At 43.9% G+C, this 22,521-nt stretch overlaps 1 protein-coding gene across 1 annotated transcript; it reads left to right on the top strand.

Moving 5' to 3' along the window:
• Positions 1-3,566: 3,566 nt before the first annotated feature.
• On the top strand, positions 3,567-15,292 carry CT55 (cancer/testis antigen 55). Its single transcript, XM_041742136.1, has 5 exons — positions 3,567-3,640; positions 6,270-6,451; positions 9,605-9,749; positions 14,037-14,149; positions 14,929-15,292. The coding sequence occupies exons 1-5, from the start codon at positions 3,619-3,621 to the stop codon at positions 15,118-15,120; spliced, it is 654 nt and encodes a 217-aa protein (XP_041598070.1). The 5' UTR covers positions 3,567-3,618; the 3' UTR covers positions 15,121-15,292.
• Positions 15,293-22,521: the final 7,229 nt, after the last annotated feature.

Below are 22,521 nucleotides of genomic sequence, written 5' to 3'. Positions count from 1 at the left end.
AAGAACATAATGGTAAGCAAATCAGTAGAACAAAAGAGAGGAAGCCTCTTTTTTTTTTAAAAAAAAGATCTTATTTATTTATTGGAGAGAGAGAGTGAGTGAGAGAGCACATCAGCAGAGGCAGAGGAAGGTGAGGGAGAAGAGGAAGAAGAAGACTCCACTACAAAGCAGGGAGCCCCAGGCAGGGTTGGATCCCAGAGCCCAGGAATCATGACCTGAGCAGAAGGCAGTTGCCCAACTGACTGAGCCACCCAGGTGCCCCAGAAAAACTCCTTTAAAAAGGAAAGGAGTAGGCTGGGGTGGCTATTAGAAACGATAAGTCCATTAGAGTAAACTGGGAGTTCCAAGTATACTAACTTTTCATTGACTTGAGTTATGACTGCCTCTCATGGGCTGGGCTGTTGGGGGAGAGTGAAGGGAAAACAGCTTTTGTTTTTCCTGCCGAGGTAGTAATAACAAAGGTAGTGTCTATCTGCATGATAAGTCTCTTCTTGTTGAAGTCTGCAATTTATAAGGAGTGGTAGGACCTAAGAGCTCCCCCTTCTGGTCTCCCGACTTCACTTTATTTTTTTTATTATTTTATTTTATTTTATTTTATTTTTTTTTTCCGACTTCACTTTAAATGAGGTTTCCTTTTACTAATTTTTACAGGGATTTCAGAGAAAGCCTCTCCCCGCATTGGCTGTTTTTCAAGTGCTTTTTGAGCTCAAATAATATACCAAAGTAGTGTATTTTGGCGTGGCATGTCCTGAACTCCTTCAAACCACACAGTGATTTCTAAGCACCCCTCTTAACCCATTGTTGGTCCTGGTTACTCTATGGGATCTTGTCAAGTTTTCATTAGCCCTCGTTCATGACAGTTCTTGCTGATGTGCTTAGAAGCACTTTTGTGGTTTCATCTAATCTTTATTCTAAGCCAAATCCAACTCAAGCTTGATCATTTTTTAAGAATATTTAATAAATTGTAGAAATGTTCATGCTTGATTATACACATAACTTTTATTTTTTTAAAATGTTATTTATTTATTTGAGAGAGAGAAAAAGAGAATGAGCAGAGGAAGGATGACTCAGGGCTCAATCCCTGGAGCTCCTTGATGGGATTGAGCCTCTATCCATCATGAGATCATGACCTGAGCCAAAGGCAGATGCTTAATCGATGGAGCTACCCAGGCACCCCAGCTTATACACATAACCTTTAAAAAGCTATCTTCAAGAAGTAGATTCACAATGATCCTGCCTAAGTTTTAACAAGGAGAGCTGGTCTGAGTATTTATATTCTCAAAATGCCTGTTCCCCACCAGACTTGAGCATCCCTGTAGCCTCTCTATAACTGTTTAAGGAACTAAACAAAGTCATATACACTGATCTGGCAATTCCTTCCTACTCAGTCAAGGAAAAAAAGGCAAACCTGAAGCATCAAAGAAACTGAAGGTGGTGGTAAGGAGGAAGACTAATCAGTGGTTCACTTCACTACCCAAACACAAATTCTATCTCTGTGAATACATCCTTCAGAAATGAAGAGGAAATAATTCAGAAATGAAGAAAAATTAAGAGAAATTTTCATCATTAGACATACCCTTACCTTACAACCCAGCAATTGCACTGCTGGGGATGTACCCCAAAGATACAGATGTAGTGAAATGTCGGGACACCTGCACCCTGATGTTTATAGCAGCAATGTCCACAATAGCCAAACTGTGGAAGGAGCCTCGGTGTCCATCGAAAGATGAATGGATAAAGAAGATGTGGTCTAGGTCTATGTATACAATGGCATATTACTCAGCCATTAGAAACGACAAATACCCACCATTTGCTTCGACGTGGATGGAACTGGAGGGTATTATGCTGAGTGAAATAAGTCAATCGGAGAAGGACAAACATTATATGGTCTCATTCATTTGGGGAATATAAATAATAGTGAAAGGGAATAGAGGGGAAGGGAGAAGAAATGGGTAGGAAATATCAGAAAGGGAGACAGAATATGGAAGACCCCTAACTCTGGGAAAAGAACAAGGGGTCGTGGAAGGGGAGGTGGATGGGGGTTGGGGTGACTGGGCGATGGGTGCTGAAGGGGGCACTTGGGATGAGCACTGGGTGTTATGCTATATGTTGGCTAATTGAACCCCAATAAAAAAAAGAAAAAAAAAGGATACCTGCACCTTAAAAAAAAAATCCTGGGTCTCTAGGATCATGCCCGGGCGGAAGGCCGTGCTAAACCCGTAAGCCACCGGGGCAGCCTGATCAAAAGAGGGATATGTGAAAATGATTGAAGGCAACGTATTTAATATGGAGCAGAGAGCTCTAAAAGGAGAGCTCTCACACACCACCACTCTTAAACAGCTTTTGCAGCCCCCAACAGGAAGATTTCCTCCTGGCTCAGCAACAGCTCAGCCAATGAGAAACTACCACAACCCAGCCAATGAGAGGCCATCACAACCTTGATTCTCACTCTCTTCCAATGACTTTCCTTGAAAACCACCCATGGCAACTTCCTGTCTGCTGGGACAAAAAGAAAGCTTTTTATTGTACTCTGTATTTGCTTACAGTTCGCCATAGTTCATGTGTCCTGAATTGCAATTGGTCTCCTATTTCCAAATAAACTCATTTTGCTATTAAAATATTTAATATTCTTTTTTTTAATTTAATATTTTAAATGTGATGTCTGCGTGCTACCCAGAAGAAAAGAATATGGACGCAATCCGAACTCTGCATCATGCCACATCACCTCGCCCTCCTCAACTAATCATCCTCATTTCCAGATCGTACTTCAAAGTGGCTCTAGGCACCATAGTGAGTGCTTTGGCACAGTTGGCTCCCTTCCAAGAGCAAGACACCGGCTATGTTTTGAGACCCTTGATGACGTGCAAGTTAGGCTTTTTCCACAGGATCTTTGGTTTCACTTAACACTGAACAGAAAGACGTTGCTTAGAGCTGACCACCAAGTCTCCCTGAGGAGTGAGTGTAGGGGTGAGGAGGTGGAGCTGGTGGTGGGTGTGTGGCTGTGGAGGGCACTCAGAGGCAAAGGAAGAGAAAATAATTCACTCCGTGAGGGGTGGGGGCTGCACGTCTGGGGGCATGCTTCCAACCTCGGGACAAGTTGCTGTGCCACCTTCAAACAGGCATCAGGCCCTCCCTTAGAAGCCCACAGAGACCACAGAGTAGAGCCCACCTCTACTCTAAGAGGTGCAAAATGAGCTCGCACTGGAAGTTATTTCTGGTGGGTCACCGCATTTCCGCCCTTGCCTTGGTGGGAGGAGCCCATGAAGTCCCACCCATCAGCTCTCAGCCTCTGAGTGGATGGCACTGAGCGCACTGGTTCCTCATTGGCTGGATGGTGGGCTGGGGCACGTTAAGGCCCTTCGCGTGGTAGCCTGAGCCAAAGCTCATGGAGGCACCTGACTAGACGCCCCGCGGTGTGGAGGAACCGGCGCGCGGTCTGAGGGGCTGCTGGGGTCAGAGTGCGGCTGGGTGACAGAGACGTGGACCAAAGCAAGCTTGGTGCTGTGTTTGGGGGCCGCAGGCTGCCCTAGCAACGGGACCATGCTTCGGTTGATTTGCAGGGCTCTTGCCGTCTTCAGGAGGAAGATAGACTCGTCAGAGGCAGAGGGGGAACAGCATATGAGGCTCTTGGAATTGGAAGGTATTTAATTTGTCTTCTCCCTCCCACGGGCCAGCACCTAGTTCAGAACTTCCGGGGCTCAGAAGGGCGCCACATAGCCATGCCAGCGCCTCTTTGTGGGGAGAGGGGTCCCTGAGTCCCTGAGCATGCCCGGAATCATCCTGCCCAAAGTGACGGTGGTGTAAACAGGGAAGGCCCCTGGGGAACTATGCACCACCCTTGCATTACCTCCCGGACCCATGCCCTTGGAACTTATATTGTATGTATGGTATGTACAACAGATTCTTTTTCATATTTCCAGTAGTAGTGGATCCCTCTGATTTAAGGGTGCATTTGATCTCGTTTCCCAAACATGCGTATATTTGAATCCAAGTGGTCAAGTCGCTGGTAGGAGGCTGGGGGCCACTGGTTAACTTGCTCACCTTTGTATCCTGACACAGTCTAGGGTCTGGCACTGAGGGGGAGACTCAGGAGGCCCGGGACAGGCATCAGGGTGTCGGTGAGCCCCCATGAAAACTGAGAGGGTGTGCTGAGGTGGACGGTGGTCCTGTTCTGAAGTGTTCCTCTCATGAGCCGAGCATTTTTCTGGACTAAGCCCTGGGCTCAGGGCTGGAAGACCCCCACAGGGAGCGGGGAGTATTGTCACGTACACTTTACAGGTCAGGGAGACACAACCAGGGGAGAGCGGGTACCCGGCTGGTGTTAACCCAGACCCGGAGGCCAAGTAGCCATTCCCTGCTGGGTGTGCCCCCCTCCCGCCTCTGTGGGGCCTCCTTCCCCAGGATGAGTGCAGGGCGGGCTCTGGGCCCAATTCAGGAAAGGGTCACCTCTGGTGGATGCAGTCCTCCCAGCAGGGCCCCAGCCTTCCTGGTGCCCGACTGGGCCTGCAGCTCCTCTGCCGGAGGAGTATGAGCCCTGCAGAGTTGGCGGATTCTCGGCCCAGTGGGCCAAGGAGGGCTGCTGCCAAGCTTGAGCGGAAGCGCTGCCGCCGCATCCCTTACCCGGTAGCCGTATTTTTGCCAATGAGACGATGCAGAAGAGTTTCTGATTTATTTTCATGAGCCTAGGTGGCAGTTGTCACCCTTATACCTTCCATTTCCTTGTGTTTTGTGATTTCACTTGACAAATTTGACCCATTTAAAAAAAAAGTTTAGAAGAGGCTCCTATGGGGCTCAGTTGGTTAAGTGTCTGCCTTTGATTCGGGTCTTGGGTCCAGGGATTGAGCACTACCTCGGGCTCCCTACTGGGGGGGGGAGTCTGCTTCTCCCTCTCCCTCTGCTCCACCCACCCCCTCTCTTGGGTGCTCTCTCTCTCTCAAATAAATAAAATCTTTATTTTTTAATTTTCTAAGCCCTCCCCAAATAAAATCCTTTTAAAAAAAGTTTTCAGGATCTTCTTGGCTTCTGAAATCAAATTATAAGCAATGTTTCTCCCAGCCTCACTTTGGCATGGCACCTAAGGCATTGTGGTTCATAGTGGCTCTGCGGGCTTATTCTCTAGGTTCAGATATCAAATTATGGCTTATTAGCTGTGTTTGTTCATGAAATAAATAAAAAAGTAAACCTGAGTGTTTTGGATCCACATTTGGGCTAGATTTAAACCCCCAGATCTCTTTATGTGTTTTGTTCGGTGAGATGTTTCAATAATCTTCAGGTGCTGCTGCTGCTGCTTTTGTTGATGATAAAATTCTGTAACAATAATGGCTGTTTAAAGACTCTCTAGATGCAGAAACCATGACAACTAATGTGTAAGCTCTAACCTATGGGAGGCATTCAGTTTTAAGCAGTTGACATGTATGTGTCAGCTAATAATTGTAACAACCCTTTCTCCCCTGCTTTATTGAGACATAATTTGCATATAAGGTGTGCATGACAACTTGTTACCTATATATTGTGAAATGATTGCACAATAAGATTCATTAACACATCCACACCTTATATAGTTATCGTGTGTGTGTGTGTGTGTGTGTGTGTGTGTGTGTGTGTGTGTGGTGAGAACTTATAAGATCTACTCTCCTAGGCAGACGTTAGTAATTCCCTGGTTTTCCAGATGGAAACAGATTCAGGGAGGTTAAGAAATGTGCCCAGGGTTACACAGATGGTAAAGGGAGGAGCTGTGTTCACAGTTAGGCAGTCTGGTTCCAGACTCAGCACCTACTACAAGTTCCACTACCAAGGGCACTCGGCCACTGGGCCTCGCAGAGAAATGGTGGGATCAGTCTTTCAGCATGAGCACTCTGCCTCCCAAACAATCCCTATGCTCCTCAGTCATTGTCATCTGTGTCTCAGAGCAAGCCCAATTAGTTTCTAGATTTAGATCATCGTCTCCCATATCTTCCCATGGTAAGGCTTATTTCTTTTTTTTTTTTTTTTAAAGCAGTTTAAATTTTTTTTTTAATTTTTTTTTTATTTATTTATGATAGTCATACAGAGAGAAAGAGAGAGAGGCAGAGACACAGGCAGAGGGAGAAGCAGGCTCCATGCGCCGGGAGCCTGATGTGGGATTCGATCCCGGGTCTCCAGGATCGCGCCCTGGGCCAAAGGCAGGCGCCAAACCGCTGCGCCACCCAGGGATCCCGTAAGGCTTATTTCTTGTGTGTAATTTGCTTTGGAGGTGAGTTAATGGAACATTTTGTTGACCTATCTTTTAGGTGACACCAGGTTAAAAACTGTGCAAGGAGTAGTGACACAGTTCTGTAGTGATTATGGCCTGATTGATGAGTTGATCTACTTCACCAGTGATGTTATAACTGGCAACGTGTTCCTGAAAGTTGGACAAGAAGTCACCGCCATTGTGGAAGAAGATAAAACATATGGATTGAAAGCAATCAAAGTAAGATTACTATGAGTTTGAGGATCAGCTCCATTTCGCCGGGGTGGGGGGGGAGGCTTTCAGCCTTGCTCCTGATTTGTTCAGCCTCTCTGACATGACCTGGTATGGTGGATGTAGAGTGGGATTTGAAGTCCAATCCACTGCATTTTGTGAGACACTTGTTCCTTTTTTTAATATTTTCTTTATTTATTTATGAGAGACACAGAAAGAGAGAGGCAGAGACATAGGCAGAGGGAAAAGCAGGCTCCATGCAGGGAGCTCAATGCAGGACTCGATTCCGGACCTGGGAATCAAGCCCTGAGCCAAAGGCAGATGCTCAACCGCTGAGCCACCCAGGCATCCCGGAACACTTTTTCTTATCTTTGTAGTGGTTTCTGTTTATAAAAATGTAAATTATATATCTAATCTTCAGCATTTAAAACTATGGTAAACATTAATAATTATTAGAGTCTGTATTATTCTGCAATGTCCTTTTTTCTTTTTTTTAAAAGAGAATTTATGCATGAGAGACACATAGAGAGAGGCAGATTCATAGGCAGAGGGAGAAGCAGGCTCCCTATGAGGAGCCCCATGTGGGACTTGATCCTGGACCTGGGATCAGGCGCTGAGCTGAATGCAGACATTCAACCACTGAGCCACACGGGGTTCCCTGCAATGTCCTTTTTACAACCAAGTAAAGGATTTTTTATTTTGTTGTTATATAATTGCTAGGTGAACAGACATGCATTTTAACCACTTTTTTAAAGTTTTTTTTTAAAGATTTTATTTATTTATTCATGAGAGAAAGAGGCAGAGACAGAGGCAGAGGGAGAAGCAGTCTCCATGCAGGGAGCCTAATGTGGGACTTGATCCTGGGACCAACGGATCACGCCCTGAGCCGAAGGCAGATTCAACCGCTGAGCCACCCAGGCGTTCTTAACCGTTTTTATTTTTTTAAGAGACATTTATTCATGAGAGACAGAGAGGCACAGACATAGGCAGAGGGAGAAGCAGGCTCCATGCAAGGAGCCCGATGTGAGACTCGATCCTGGGTCTCCAAGGTCAGGCCCTGGGCCGAAAGCGGCACTAAACCACTGAGCCACTGGGGCTGCCCCCTTAACCACTTTTTAAATGCAGCTTTGGGCACCTGGGTGGCTCAGTGGTTGAGTATTTGCTTTGGCTCAGATTGTGATCTCAGGAACCTGGGATGCATCGAGAAACAGGCTCCCCACAGGGAGCCTGCTTCTACCTCTGCCTATGTCTCTGCCTCTCTCTGTGTGTGTCTCTCATGTATTAAATAAATACAATCTTTAAAATAAATAAATAAAAGCAGCTTTATTGAGATACAATGGATGTACCATAAGATTCTCCATTTTTTTTAAGTAGGCTCCATTCCCAGCTAGAGCCCAACACAGAGCTTGAACTCACAACCTTGAGATCAAGCCCTGAGCCGAGACCAAGAGTTGGATGCTTAAACGACTGAGTGCCCCAGAAACCCCAAGATTCTCCACATTTAAAGCCATAGTTTGATGACATTTTTAGTAAATTTCACATAGTCATGCAACCATCACCTCAGTGTATTTACCATTTCAATAGATACTGTCCAATTATGCTTCAGCTTTATTGTACCAGTTGGCACTGTCAACAGCAGGCTCTGGAAACTGCCTGTTTGCCAATATTGACAAGAATGGAAAGATTCCAATCTTTGAAATCTTTGCCAATCTTAAAAAAAGGCAGTCTCATCATTTTATTTTGCATTTCTTTAAGTGTTGGGGAGAGTACAGCAACGTTTCTCTTCTTACAGCTATTTCTACAGTAGGAACATTAGAGTTGTTTGTATGTTATGGAAATGAGAGGTTTGTTAGGAAATTTCTCATATGAACGTTTTGCTAATGTTTCCTCCCAAGCTATCTTTCACTTTGTGCCATTTAATTTTTACATACCAGAATGCATCCATCTTGTCCAGGTGAGATGACTTGCCATTTTCTGAGATACAGAAGATGGGGGGGAGTACAGTTTTTTCAGGGAAGTTCAGGATACATTAAATTTTGTCTGTGTTAAGCTAAGATTGAGATACCAATGGGACACCATGTCTGTAACTTGGTGTATTCAGTTCAGGGACAGGAAACAAGAAGGGAGTGTTAACAGAGGAGGTTGAGATGGAGCCTCTCCAGGAAAGAGTGGTCACACAGAAGCCAGGCAAAGTTTTACAACTGGATCAGATGTTAAGAGGTTGAGTGATAGGAGCAGAGAAAATTGACTGTGGGATTTGGCAACCTGGAGGATGCTGGTGATTTTAAGAGCAGCTTTAGAAGCATTTGGGATATAAGGTCTGATTGGAGAGCAGTGAGGAGCAAATGGGAGATGGGGAAATGAGTATAGATGATTTTATTTTTTTATTTATTTGAGAGAGAAAGAGTAAGAGCAGGGGGAAGAGCAGAGGGAGAAGCAGGCTCCCTAATGAGCATGTAGCCCGATGTGGGACTCTGTCCCAGGACCCCCGGATCACAACCTGAGCCAAAGACAGACAACTGAGTCACCCAGGCGCCTTCAATGATTCCTTAAATATGTTTTACTGGTGGGGCACCTAGGTGGCTCAGAGACCATCTGGATTTTTTTTAATCTTTTAAAATGTTTTTTAAAAACCTAAAAAAAAATAAAGATTTTACTTATTTATTCATGAGAGACCCAGAGAGAGAGAGAGAGAGAGAGGCAGAGACATAGGCAGAGGGAGAAGCAGGCTCCACGCAAGGAACCCGATGCAGGACTTCATCCTGGGACCCTGGGATCATGCCCTGACCCAAAGGCAGACGCTCAACTGCTGAGGCACCCAGGCATCCTATAAATAAAATCTTTAAAAAAATAAGCTATGGAGTTGAGGTCAATATACTGTACCAATATTGGTTCAACCAATCAAACGAATGCAAGGTGCTGGTAATAGGGCAAGGTGGAATGTGTGGGACATTTCTGCTCAAGGTTCCTAAACTGCTCTAAAACATAAATAAAAGATATAAGGCTCAGTCATTATTTTATCATCGTCTCACGTCTACGATGTGGTCAGGTGAAATGTTTGTTGTAGTTGTTTAAGTCATTTCTGGAACAACAATGATTTAAACATGTTTCTGCTTTTTAAACCTGTGTTATGTTTGCTATAATGGTTTCTTTATCTCACAGGTGGATGCTCTCTGTGATAGTTGCCATGGCAATGGACCTGCAGACTCCTATGCTAGAATCTCATTTGGCTCTATTACCTCTCTAATGGAAGGTGCTAACTATATTGATCACACAACTTACTTCTCTCTAGATGTCATTTGTAAAGGTATAGTTTACTTTTTAAAAGATTTTATTTATTTATTTATTTAAGATTTTATTTATTTATTCATGAGAGACACACACACACACACACACACACAGAGAGAGAGAGAGAGAGAGAGAGAGAGAGAGGCAGAGACACATGCAGAAGGAGAAGCAGGATCCATGCAGGGAGCCTGATGTGGGACTTGATTCTGGGTCTCCAGGATCATGCCCTGGGCTGAAGGTGACGCTAAAGTGCTGAGCCACCTGGGGTGCCCAGTTTATTTTTTTTAATTTAAAGCTAGATTTTGCCTATTTTTTTAATTTTATAGATTGGCTTTGCTGATGGTTACAGGCATCATTTCTAGGGTCAAATTTGGAACATGCTATTTGGCAAGAGGATTTTCAGATTAGAACTACTTCTCTAAGTGTCCTTGTCTCCAATAAGAGGCTCTTTGATACTGGAGGTGGACCTTTGCAGTTGAAAATAATGCACCACAGTACATCATGTTCTTAAAAACTCATGCTATCTTTTGTTGACGTTTTATTTATTGGATGCAGCTACTAGTATTTGTGTAATTTTTCTATTTGTACAGGCACTGAATTTCTAATCTAACAGAAAAACATTATGGGTATACAGGGATATTCTTTTTTATTTTAATTTTTCAAAGACTTATTAATTTGAGAGAGAGAGAGAGAGAGCAAGTCTTGAAGAATAGGAGACAGAGAGTCCTGAAGCAGACTCCCCACTTAGTGCAGAGGCCCATGGGGGGCACTTACTCAGGACCCTGAGTTCATGACATGAGCAGAAACCAAGAGTTGGATGCCCAACCAACAGATCCACCCAGGTGCCACACAGATATATTCTTTAAAAATATATATATTTCATTTTTTTATGATAGTCACAGAGAGAGAAAGAGAGAGAGGCAGAGACATAGGCAGAAGGAGAAGCAGGCTCCATGCACCGAGAGCCCGATGTGGGATTCGATCCCGGGTCTCCAGGATCGTGCCTTGGGCCAAAGGCAGGCGCCAAACCGCTGCGCCACCCAGGGATCCCAATATATATATTTCAAAGGGCACCTGGTGGCTCAGTGGTTGAGCATCTACCTTGGGCTCAGGTCATGATCCCGGGGTCCTTGGATGGTGTCCTGCAACAGGCTCTCCACAGGGAGCCTGCTTCTCCCTCAGCCTGTGTCTCTCATGAATAAATGAATAAAATCTTTTAAAAACTAATAAAAATAATATTTCAAATGCCTTGGAGATAGCCTTGTACCTTTCTATTGGTTTGCAAACTGCCCCCACTACATGGAACTGAGGAGAGACAAAAAAAATGAGGCAGGCCACTCCTGATTGGTAAGTGGCCAGTGTAGTAATCAAGGAGACTTACATATGGGTCTTGTCTGGGGGGACCCAAAATGAATTGATCTCCACACCCACCTGCCAGAATCTTAAAAGTTTACACGGATGCTTTAATTGGGCTCAGTCACGTACACTGTCCAGATGGTCTCAGCCACACCTTACTCTCTAAAGGCTTAGGCCTCCAACTGTTGGAGTGATGGGTGGAACACACATTCCCAGGACAGGGGTGGGGTGAGGAGCCTCAATCTGGACCCCAGGGTCCAGCTCAAAGGTCCATTGGTGATCACACCCTCTTGATGGCCTCCTCCAGCACTTTCTGTGTGTGTGTGTGTGTGTGTGTGTGTGTGTGTGTGTGTGTGTGTACTGTTGTTGAATTATATTTGTAATTATCAGGTCTAACATTTAGTTGTTTTATGCCAAAAGCAATATGTTGTTATTTTGTTTATGCTATTTGAGTTTAGCTCAGTTCACAATAGAGTGCTAGGTATTGGCAAGACAAGATAAATAAGACTTTATTAAACCCTCCCTGTAAAGAGCTCATCGTCTAATTGGGAGAGACAGACATGTGGAGACATTAAAAGAATATAGTGAAAAGAACTCTACTGAGCAGAGAAGTTAAAATGACTATCTGCTATGGGGAGACGGGAAGGCTGCCTGTGTGAGATGCTTTCCCAGCTGGACAACTTCTGCCAGGCTGGCTTTGGGAAGATGACTAGAAGTAAAAATTCTGTACTTGTTTATGCCCTACCAGCTGCTATGTAGCTTGAATATAAAAAGGGGGAACTTAGTTCAGCCACACCAGGCAGCTTTCCATTTAATTTTTCTGGGATTTAAAAGCCAGGACTAGGATCCCTGGGTGGCGCAGCGGTTTGGCGCCTGCCTTTGGCCCAGGGCGCGATCCTGGAGACCCGGGATCGAATCCCACATCGGGCTCCTAGTGCATGGAGCCTGCTTCTCCCTCTGCCTGTGTCTCTGCCTCTCTCTCTCTCTCTGTGACTATCATAAATAAATAAAAATATTAAAAAAAAAAGCCAGGACTTGACCTTATTTGATAACCATGGAAGTCTCCAAAGATGATTATCTGGTGGCATCTGGGATTTTAAGACATGTTTAGTTAGAAATACCCAATTCTAGGAGAAAAAGCCCCTGTGATTGCTAAGCTCCGAAGTCAATTTCCTGGTCCCTATAACCATGCCAGTGGGAAGTCACCACCAATGGTAGCCCTTGCTAGAATTCTTCTCAAGATGGGAAACACTTGAGCATGTTTGTAATGCCAAAGGGAGTGATGGAAGGTGCAAGGGAGAGCCGGAAGGATGGATGCAACCAGGGTCCTGAGGCATAAAGAGGCCGGGACCCAAAGCACAGGTGAAGGGATTTACTGCTGCAAAGTAAATTGAGTGATTCAAAGAGAGTGGATTAAAAATACTTGACCCCGGGATGCCTGGGTGGCGGTTGAGTGGCTGCCTTCGGCTCAGGGCATGATCCCGGAGTTCCAGGATCAAGTTCCACATTGGGCTCCCTGCGAGGAGCCTGCTTCTCCCTCTGCCTGTGTCTCTGCCTCTCTCTCTGTGTTTCTCGTGAATAAATAAAATCTTTTTTAAAATTTTAAAAATAAAAATACTTGAGCCCTAATCAGTCATACTTAGCATTGTCAAAATAGCTGCTGTTAATCTGATTATGACACCTAATGAAAATGGCAAAAGACAATTCCAATTTAAAACATAATGACAACATTTAGCATAACACCCAGTGCTCATCCTGCCAAGTGCCCCTCTCAGTGCCCATCACCCAAAATGTTGGCAAATTGAACTCCAATAAAAAAAATTTTTTTAAATAAAAAATAATAAAACATAATGAGAGGTACTCAATGGTTTAAGCATTTTACTGTTGATTTCAGCTCAGGTCGTGATCTCAGGGTCATGAGATTAAGCACTTGTCAGGCTCAGTGCTCAGGGAGGAGTCTTCTTGAGATTCTCTCTCTCTCTCTGCCCCCCCACTCTCACAGGACCCTCTTCTCTCTCCCTCCCTCCCTCGCTCTCTCTTTCTCAAATAAATAAATAAATCTTTTTTTAAAAAGCCAAAAACATAATGGGAATTGGGGCACCTGAATGGCTCAGTTTGTTAAGCGTTCCACTCATGATTTCAGCTCAGATCATGATCTCATGGGTCCTGAGATTAAGCCCCACCACCGGCTCCACCCTCCTTGGGGAATCTGCTTGAGATTCTCTTCCTCTGCCTCTCCCCCAGTCTCTCTCTGTCTCTCAAATAAATAAATATACTAAAAAATAATAATGGCCTGTGATGCCCAGCTGATACTTCTCCCCAACAGCCTTTGTTAAACCAGTGGGAATCAAAGCCTAGAGGATTACAAACATCCTTTCTGGCAGGAAGACTTACAGGTTACTTGTTTTTAAAAAGTCCAAAGGTACTTTTGATGTAATAGAAATTATTTTAGGGTATTGGAACATCAAAGTCACTGAAACTGAATATTACCAAGACTAAGACATAATTCTTTTTTTTGTATATTTTTTTAATTGGAGTTCGATTTGCCAACATATAGTATAATACTCAGTGCTCATCCGTCAAGTTCCCCCCTCAGTGCCCATCTCTCAGTCACCCCATCCCCCCGCCCACCTCCCCTTCCACTACCCCTTGTTCATTTCCCAGAGTTAGGAGATAAGACCTAATTCCAACTGGATTTCTCTCTGTGGCTGTTTTAGGGTTTGTTGCTGTTTTTAATTTAAATTTAATTAACATAGAGTGCATTATTAGTTTGAGGGGTAGAATTTAGGGATTCATCAGTGGCATAGAACACCCAGTGCTCATTCTCTCACATGCCCTCCTTCATGCCCATCCTCCGGTGACCTCATCCCCCCAACCCCCTCCCCTCCAGCCACCTTTAACTTGTTCCCTAGAGTTAGTTAAGTCTCTTACAGTTTGTCTGCTGTTTTAGGTTTCGAGCCTTACCAGGGGGACCGAGTAGAAGTTGAGTTTTGCACCCCATTGGATGCGCTGAGCCGAAAGGCCCTCTCGGTGAAGCCTCTGAGACATAAGCATGTGCATGAGGTAGCTCCTTTGTGGGTAGCTCTTGTTACTCAGTTCTGCTTTTTCCCTCTAGTGATCCTTGCTGCTTCTCGGGATTTCATGGGGTGTGTTGGCAAAACCATTCTTGGCCAAAGAGTCTATGGGGTGTGTTGGCAAAACCATTCTTGGCCAAAGAGTCTATTTCCTTAAACAAGACAAGCTCCAGAGTGGGTGTAACCCCAGAATAATATACAATATGCATATATTTAAGGTCGAAATTCAGTAGTTTACTTGAGAGGTATTTAAATGCCCTGAATAGAAAGCAAATTGTGTTGAGAGAATTGTAGGGGAGGAAGGAATGGCCTAGTGGGGAGAACCAGAGCATGCAGTGAATGCTGGGTGTGACTTGGGTCCTATGGACTAGAAATGGGTGCAAGAGTCAGTCTGCACAAAGGCACAGAGGGTGCTTGGGATGGGACCCAGGAAGTGGGGAGATGGCCTTCTCTTGGCCACCACATTCTTTTCTCATTCTACCGCTTTTCCCTTCCTCAACTGTCACTAGAGAGGTTAATGGACATCATGTGGTATATTTAGAATAGAGTTTCTAATCTAGAGCAGGACCAGCTCTGCAGGGGTTCTGACTTAGCTGTTGTGAGGAGGGGGCCGCCATGGGTAGCTTCACAGGGTGCTCCTGGGATTTCTGACATGGCAGCTAGGTTGGGAAAGGAGTGACCTTCAGACTAAGCCAGAGCGAGGTGGTGCAGGCTCTAGGACAGTGGACGATGCTTTTACATAAACATTTCTATTACCTGTAATTACAGGTCTGTATTACCAGCCTTCATGGAAGAAATGGGGTGATAGATGATAGCATCTTTTTCACCTTGGAATCCCTGAAGCTACCTGATGGATACACACCTCAAATATCTGACATTGTTAATGCTGTTGTGGTGGAGAGCATTCAGTCCTGCTACATTTGGAGAGCCATTTCTATGATTCTAGTGAAAAGGCAGTAATAAGAAAGCAGCAGTTTTATTCCTTGTGCAGCTTCTCTTCTCTCATCAGTAAAGGGCCTGCTTTAAAATGTGTTCTGTGAAAAATAGCTTGTAAACCTCAACAATTAATTCAAGCACAATGTTTTGAGTTTCATGTGGGTTTGCTAAATGGGAGGGTACCTTTCTGGAGAGAGGCTAGCATTTTTCCTTGTTGATTAAAGACATTTTCATTTTAATCTTTTTAATAATCTTAGGTTTGTGATTTTCTTTTTTTATTGGATCTGTTTTTTTAAGATTTTATTTATGTATTTGTTTTAAAAGATTTTATTTATTTCTTCATGAGAGAGACAAAGACAGAGGCAGAGAGAGAAGCAGGCTCCCCATAGGGAGCCTGATGTGGGACTTGATCCCTGGACCCTGGTTTCACACCCTGAGCCGACAGCAGATGCTCAACCGCTGAGCCACCCAGGTGCCCCAAGATTTTTTTTAAAGATTTTTTTTTTATTCACTAGAGACACAGAGAGGGAGAGGCAGAGACACAGGCAGAGAGAGAAGCAGGCTCCATGCAGGGGGCCTGATATAGGACTCGATTCTGGGACTCCAGGATCATGCCCTGAGCCGAAGGCAGATGCTCAACCGCTGAGCCACCCAGGCATCCCCCGACAGTTTTTTAATTAAGATTTTATTTTTGGGATGCCTCGGTGGCTTAGCATTGAGTGTCTGCCTTCGGTTCAAAGCATGATCCCAGGATCTGGGACAGAGTCCCACATCGGGCTCCCTGCATGGAGCCTGCTTCTCCCTCTGCCTATGTCTCTGCCTCTCTCTCTCTCTCTCTCTCTCTCTCTCTCTCTCTCTCTCTCTCTCCCTCCCCCCCCTCTGTGTGTGTGTCTCATGAATAAATATTTAAAATCTATTTTTAAAAGATTTTGTTTTTAAGTAATCTCTATAGCCAACATGGGGGATCAAACTCACAACCCTGAGATCAAGAGTCACATGGTCCACCAACTGAGCCACCCAGATGCCCCTCATTTGTTAACTTTTTAAAGCAATCATGTTACATGTTCAGCCAATGCTGGTGAAAAAGATGAAAAGGCACAGTTCTTGTTCTTACCTGGCTTACTTCTCCGAAGCTCTCATCAGCCCATTCCTGGGATCTGAGAGGAAGCTGAAGTAGGAACGCCTCCAACATTTAACTTTCCGGAGAAGGTCCACTCTACCCTAAGACAGTGAGGAGGACACCCAAGAACTCTGTATGTTCCTGGCAAGTATTCTAACCTTTGCCTTACATGTCAGCACTCTCTGCCTCACCACAGTCTATCTTGAGACCTTCACTTCAGTCACAAAAAGCCTGGGAATCCTGGGACCTCACCAGCCCCTGGACCATCATCCTCATGAGACTCTATATATCCCCCTTTTTTTCTTTTATTTTCTTTTCAAGATTTTATTTATGTATTCAACAGAGAGAGAGAGCACAAGCAGTGGGAACAGGGGGAGTAGGAGAGGGTGAAGCAGGCTCCCCACTGAGCAGAGAGCTCCATGTAGGGCTTGGTCCCTGGACCCTGGGATCATGACCTGAGCCAAAAGCAGACACTTAACCAAATGAATCACTCAGGCACCCCAGGAGTTGAGATGTTTAGAAAATGGAATTAGAAAAGAGGTTATGGGGGCATCTGGGTGCCTCAATCAGTTAAGTGTTTGCCCTTGGTTCAGGTAATGATCCCGGAGTCCTGGGATCCATCTGCACATTGGGCTCTCTGCTTATTCGGAAGCTTGCTTCACCATCTCCTGTTCCCCCTGTTGGTGCTCTCTCTCTCCTCTCTCTTTCTCTGTCTCTGTCTCTCTCTCTATCCCCCCCATCTCTCTGTGTTAAATAAATAAATAATATATACTTTTTAAGGATTTTATTTTTTCATGAAAGACACAGAGAGAGGAAGAGACATAGGCAGAGTGAGAAGCAGGCTCCATGCAGGAAGCCCAATGTGGGATTCCATCCCAGGACTCCAGGATCATGCCCTGAACTGAAGGCAGAGGCTCAACCGCTGAGCCACTCAGGCATCCTTAAATAAAATATTTTAAAAATACACATCTCAAATCCTGTGACCACTCCCCTGTGTTCTTTTCCACTCTGTTCATAGAAAGACTGAGAAAGTTCTTAATTCCAAAGATGTTTATTAAGAAAAATGTGAAAGAAAGGCCCTTGAAATACAGGTAAAAGAGTTTCATGGTCAAACATGGAGGCAAAGCTGATTCCACAATGGGAATATAGTGACTGTATTGGGGGAGTGAATGCATGCATCAAAGTGTATGCTTGTATTTTAACATCAAGGATGGACTCAAATAACAGTTTTAATATTTAAATATGAAAGTTAATTGACATGTGGATTATTGCACTCACCTCAGAAATTGTATTAATGAGTGAAAGGATGTGAGGAAAGCAACATAAAGAAGCCTACAAATCCCAGCACAAGAGCATTTATAAGCATTCACGGAAAGCAGAAGATCTCACCGCAGCCTGCATGTGTCCCTTTGGTGGTCACACAATACAGCCTGCAAATGCTGTGTATATGGGGAGAACACATCTTGTCATGACTCCTTCAAATCAAGTGTATCAACTAAGTAAGGATGTGCTTACATGCTTAATGCAAGTTGCAAGTCTTGGTTTCTTTGCATATTCTGCTCTGTTAAAACCAAATTACAACTATAAACTCTTATATATTTATTTTTTATTTTAAAAAAAGATTTATTTATTTATTCATGAGAGACACAGAGAATGAGAGGCAGAGACATAGGCAGAGGGAGAAGCAGGCTCCATGCCAGGAGCCCAATGTAGGACTCGATTCTGGGACTCAAGATCATGCCCTGAGCCTAAGGCAGAAACTCAACCACTGAGCTACCCAGGCATCCCTACGATATCATATTTAGCTTATGAATAGTGTCCTCAATTGAAAGATCAGTTGCGTCTGTCCCCAAATGTCACAGGTGACTTCTGTTTCTGTTGTTTATAAATGGTTTTATTAGTTATGAGAACATCTACATAATGTAAAGAAGGTCCATACCATGCCACGTTGAGTTTTCACTCTACATAAAATACTTGGTGCGTATATGGATTTGCCTGCACAGATGAATTTGTTGAGGTTTCCATATATTGCTTTACATTTTGATTTCGGCTTGTATTATGTACAAACTTCATTAGTTATCAACCAGGTGGTAGTAAGATTTTACAAAAATATTTGTTAGGGATTCAAATGGCACAAACAGGTACCTTCTGATATTGTTTTATTCAAAGAAAGTTCTCTGCAGCTTTAACCTTGCACAAAGACAGATTCAGAAATGACCGAGTGAACACGTGAGTGTCCACTGAAGCTCTAGGCAAACCAGAGAGTACTGAGGATCTCAACATATTTTATAATTGGATTGGACATTATTTTTCTTTCTGTTTATACATGTCTATACTATCCATAAGGCCTTGTATGTACCTTGTGATGATTATTTATGAAATGAATAAGGATATTATAATCTGTAAGAGATAGGGAAAAAAAAAACTGAGAATTAAGTAAAACCTGTTTCCAATCCCTGATATTGGGAGAGGAAGTCATTCAGAAGGTAGTACAGTATGGAAAACACTCAAAAAGGAAAGCCATGCATGAATTATATCAAATTAATGTTTTCATTTTTTAAAAGATTTTTAAAAAGTATGCTCTGTATCCAACATGGGGCTTGAACTTGCAACCTTGAGATCAAGTCACATACTTGACTAAGCCAGCCACGTGCTCCATAATGTTTACATTTTTTAAAGACTTGTTTTAGAGACAGAGGGGGCAAAGGGGCAGAGGGAGAGAGAATATCCAAGCAGATTCCTGCTGAGCATGGAGCCCACTCAAGCGCTCGATCTCCTGAACCTTGAGATTGGGACCTGAGCCTAAACCAATAGTTGGATGCTTAACTGGCTGGGCTACACAGGTGCTCCACTGTTTACACTTAAATGACTATAGTATTATCTCATCCTGAAGGATGATGTGAAAATTAATAAAAGGAAATCTCATTTATTTTTTTAATTATTTTTTAATTTATTCATGACAGAGAGAGGCAGAGGGAGAAGCAGGCTCCATGCAAGGAGCCCGATGTGGGACTTGATCCTGCAATTCTGGGATCATGTTATGAGCAGAGGGCAGACACTCAACCACTGAGCCACCCAGGTATCCTGGAAATCTCATTTAAAATGGAGTTTAGGGAAAAAAATGGAGTTTAGATGTCTAGAGAGAGCTCTCAGGCCCTATCACTGGTCAATTGCAGATCCAACAGGAAGAGAGGGACGTGGCACATGGATACTGCTTTATTTTTTTTAAAGATTTTATTTATTTATTCATGAGAATACACAGAGAGGGGAGAGAGGCAGAGACACAGGCAGAGGGAGAGGGAGAAGCAGGCTCCATGCGGGGAACCCAATGCAGGACTGGATCCCAGGTCTCCAGGATCAGGCCCTGGGCTGAAGGCAGTGCTAAACCGCTGAGCCACCAGGGCTGCCCCTGGATACTGCTTTAAAAACAGCAGAAGGAAGGAAATCTTCCTCTTCCCCATGGCAACAGCCCAGCGGTGAGAGACAGCCACAGCTCAGTCAATGAGAGGTCACTATACTTAGAACTCCCGGTTTCCTCCAATAGATTTCTTGTTTGCAACAGCCCTCCCAACCGACCTCTTTCTTCTATAGAGAAACCTTCCTCTCCTTCCTTCTCTGGGCTTGCCTATGGTTTTGCCATAGCTTGCTTGTTCCAGATTGTAATTTTCTTCCATTCTCCAATAAACCCATTTTTGCTGGTAGAATAACTGGCAGTTTTATTTTTAAGATTAATAATGATTATCATATTACAAAAGATATAAATAAAAGATCAAAACTATCGGGGATCCCTGGGTGGCTCAGCAGTTGAGCACCTGCCTTTGGCCCAGGGCATGATCCTGGAGACCGGGGATGGAATCCCACATCAGGCTTCCTGCATGGGGCCTGCTTTTCCCTCTGCCTGTGTCTCTGCTTCTCTCTCTCTCTCTCTCTCTCTCTCTCTCTCTCTCTTTCTCATGAATAAATAAATAAAATCTTAAAAAAAAAAAGATCAAAACTATCATTCAGTTTAAGATCAACATACCCTGGAAGCTAAAACACTTTTTTGATCACTATTTGTAACTTTTGCACAAGACTAGTATAACTTTATAGGGTGCAAGCAGAGAACTTGATTCTCCCATCTTGTACTTCACCTCCAAATTTGCCTAAACCTCTGTGGGTCCAAACTGGGTATCCTCTCGTCCTTAGGTGATGATGTCAATTACTATTATTTTGATTACTTTTAGATAGTAAAATTTCTAAGTCTTTATCATAAAAATAAGATAATTTCAACAATTAAAATGTCCAGTCTCTTTTAACAAAATCTCAAACTATGGTAGGAGCCAAAGACAGGCTTCCCCAAAACGTGCCACTTTGGCATATTATTTAAAGCAAAAGTTGCTTAAGAGACAACCTATGAAAGGACATTCATACCCTCCTCTGTTCCCCTGAAACAAGATTAAATTTCCCATGTGAAAAGTGCCCTTCCTGTACCAAGGGGTAAAGAGACATCTGATCACCAGAGGTGGGAAATTCAGAGCTGAGAAGGTTGTAAAAACAACACTTGTTACTTTGCATTAATGTACAACCCCAGGCCAAAATCTTTTTAGAATTCTTTAATAATCGATGCTCCCAAAGTTAAATTTTCTTTGTCCTGCCAATTCCTCACAGACTTATTGTCTCTTCCTATAAAAGCGAAAGTGCCTGCTTTGGTCATTTGGGGTGGTCTCAATTTCAATATTGTGCCTCTGTGTGTAATAAAACTTTGGTTTTTTTTTCTTCATTAATCTGTTTCATACAAATTTAATTCTTTTTTTAAAAAAAGTGTTATTAAAAAAAAAGTGTTATTTTTTAAAAAATTTTTATTTATTTATGATAGTCACAGAGAGAGAGAGAGAGAGAGAGGTAGAGACACAGGCAGAGGGAGAAGCAGGCTCCATGCACCGGGAGCCCGACGTGGGATTCGATCCCGGGTCTCCAGGATCATGCCCTGGGCCAAAGGCAGGCACCAAACCACTGTGCCACCCAGGGATCCCTTAAAAAAAGTTGTATTTAAGTAATCTCTACACCCACTGTGGAGCTCAAACCTATGACGCTGAGATCAAAAGTCACATACTCTTCTGAGTGAGCCAGCCAGGTGCCCCTAAATTTAATTCTTAAAATTTTTTTATTTTTATTTATTTATGATAGTCACACACACACACACACACACACACACACACACACACACACACACAGAGGCAGAGACACAGACACAGGCAGAGGGAGAAGCAGGCTCCATGCACCAGGAGTCCGACATGGGATTCGATCCTGGGTCTTCAGGATCGCGCCCCGGGCCAAAGGCAGGCGCCAAACCACTGCGCCACCCAGGGGTCCCCCTAAATTTAATTCTTAATCCAACTGGTAGATCTTGAGGTTAGAGAAAAACTTTTCTTTCCCTTAAAATATGTAAAATTTTGTCATGTTTCTGTCCCAGTTCGGATCTACTTAAGTAGGAAATTCTCTAGTAGAAAAGTGGAGATGTGGTTGCTTTCTAATCTATTTTCCTGCCTTGCAATCTTTGTCTTTACACCTGTGCTTGCTGAATGGGGTCACACATCTCCAGGGTCAAGGTGGGACGGGGAAGGGTGAGTGTTGAGGATGGGAAGGTCTTATTTAAAGAGTAGTGCCATGACTTGGCTTTGATGCTACCTGGTCTGGATGGCTCTTGAGAAATGATTCTTTCCTCTGTGGGATGCATTTCAAGGATTTCCTTGACATTCTTACACTAGGAACATCTAATGGCCATTCCTTCAACATGGAACCTGGGCAAACCCTCTCCTCGGCTCCACCCAGAAGACACATTCCCACTTCACATCTGACAGTACACCTCAGGCTTTTCTGCTAAGCTTTCCTTGCTCCAGGCAGTTCTCTTGGGTGGGGTCCTTTCCCAAGTGACTAAGTCCGTAAGACTTTCACTTGGAGTCCACGTTTGGTCCAGGCTGGGAAACATCCCCCCTTTTTCATCCTCAGTCCCAGAGGCTGGACATTTTTTTCTTCTCATTGCCCTCTACTCTGCTGCCATGGATCCTTTCCCCCAGTTTCTTGCCTGGAGGCATTGTGGAGGCTTCAGTCAGTGTATAAACCGGTGGAATAGGGGCACCTAGGTGACTCAGCAGTTGAGTGTGGGCCTAAGGCTCAGGGTGTGATCCCAGGGTTCTGGGATCAAGTCCCACATCAGGCTTCCTACAGGGAACCTGTTTCTACCTCTGCCCATGTCTCTGCCTCTCTCTGTGTCTCTCATGAATAAATAAATAAAATCTTTTAAAAAAACTGGTGGAATATTTATG

Source organism: Vulpes lagopus, chromosome X (genome assembly GCF_018345385.1).
Source record: "Vulpes lagopus strain Blue_001 chromosome X, ASM1834538v1, whole genome shotgun sequence".
Classification (NCBI taxonomy): Eukaryota; Metazoa; Chordata; class Mammalia; order Carnivora; family Canidae; genus Vulpes; species Vulpes lagopus.
Note: the sequence above shows the minus strand (reverse complement) of the source record. Positions and strands in the feature narration are given on the sequence as shown.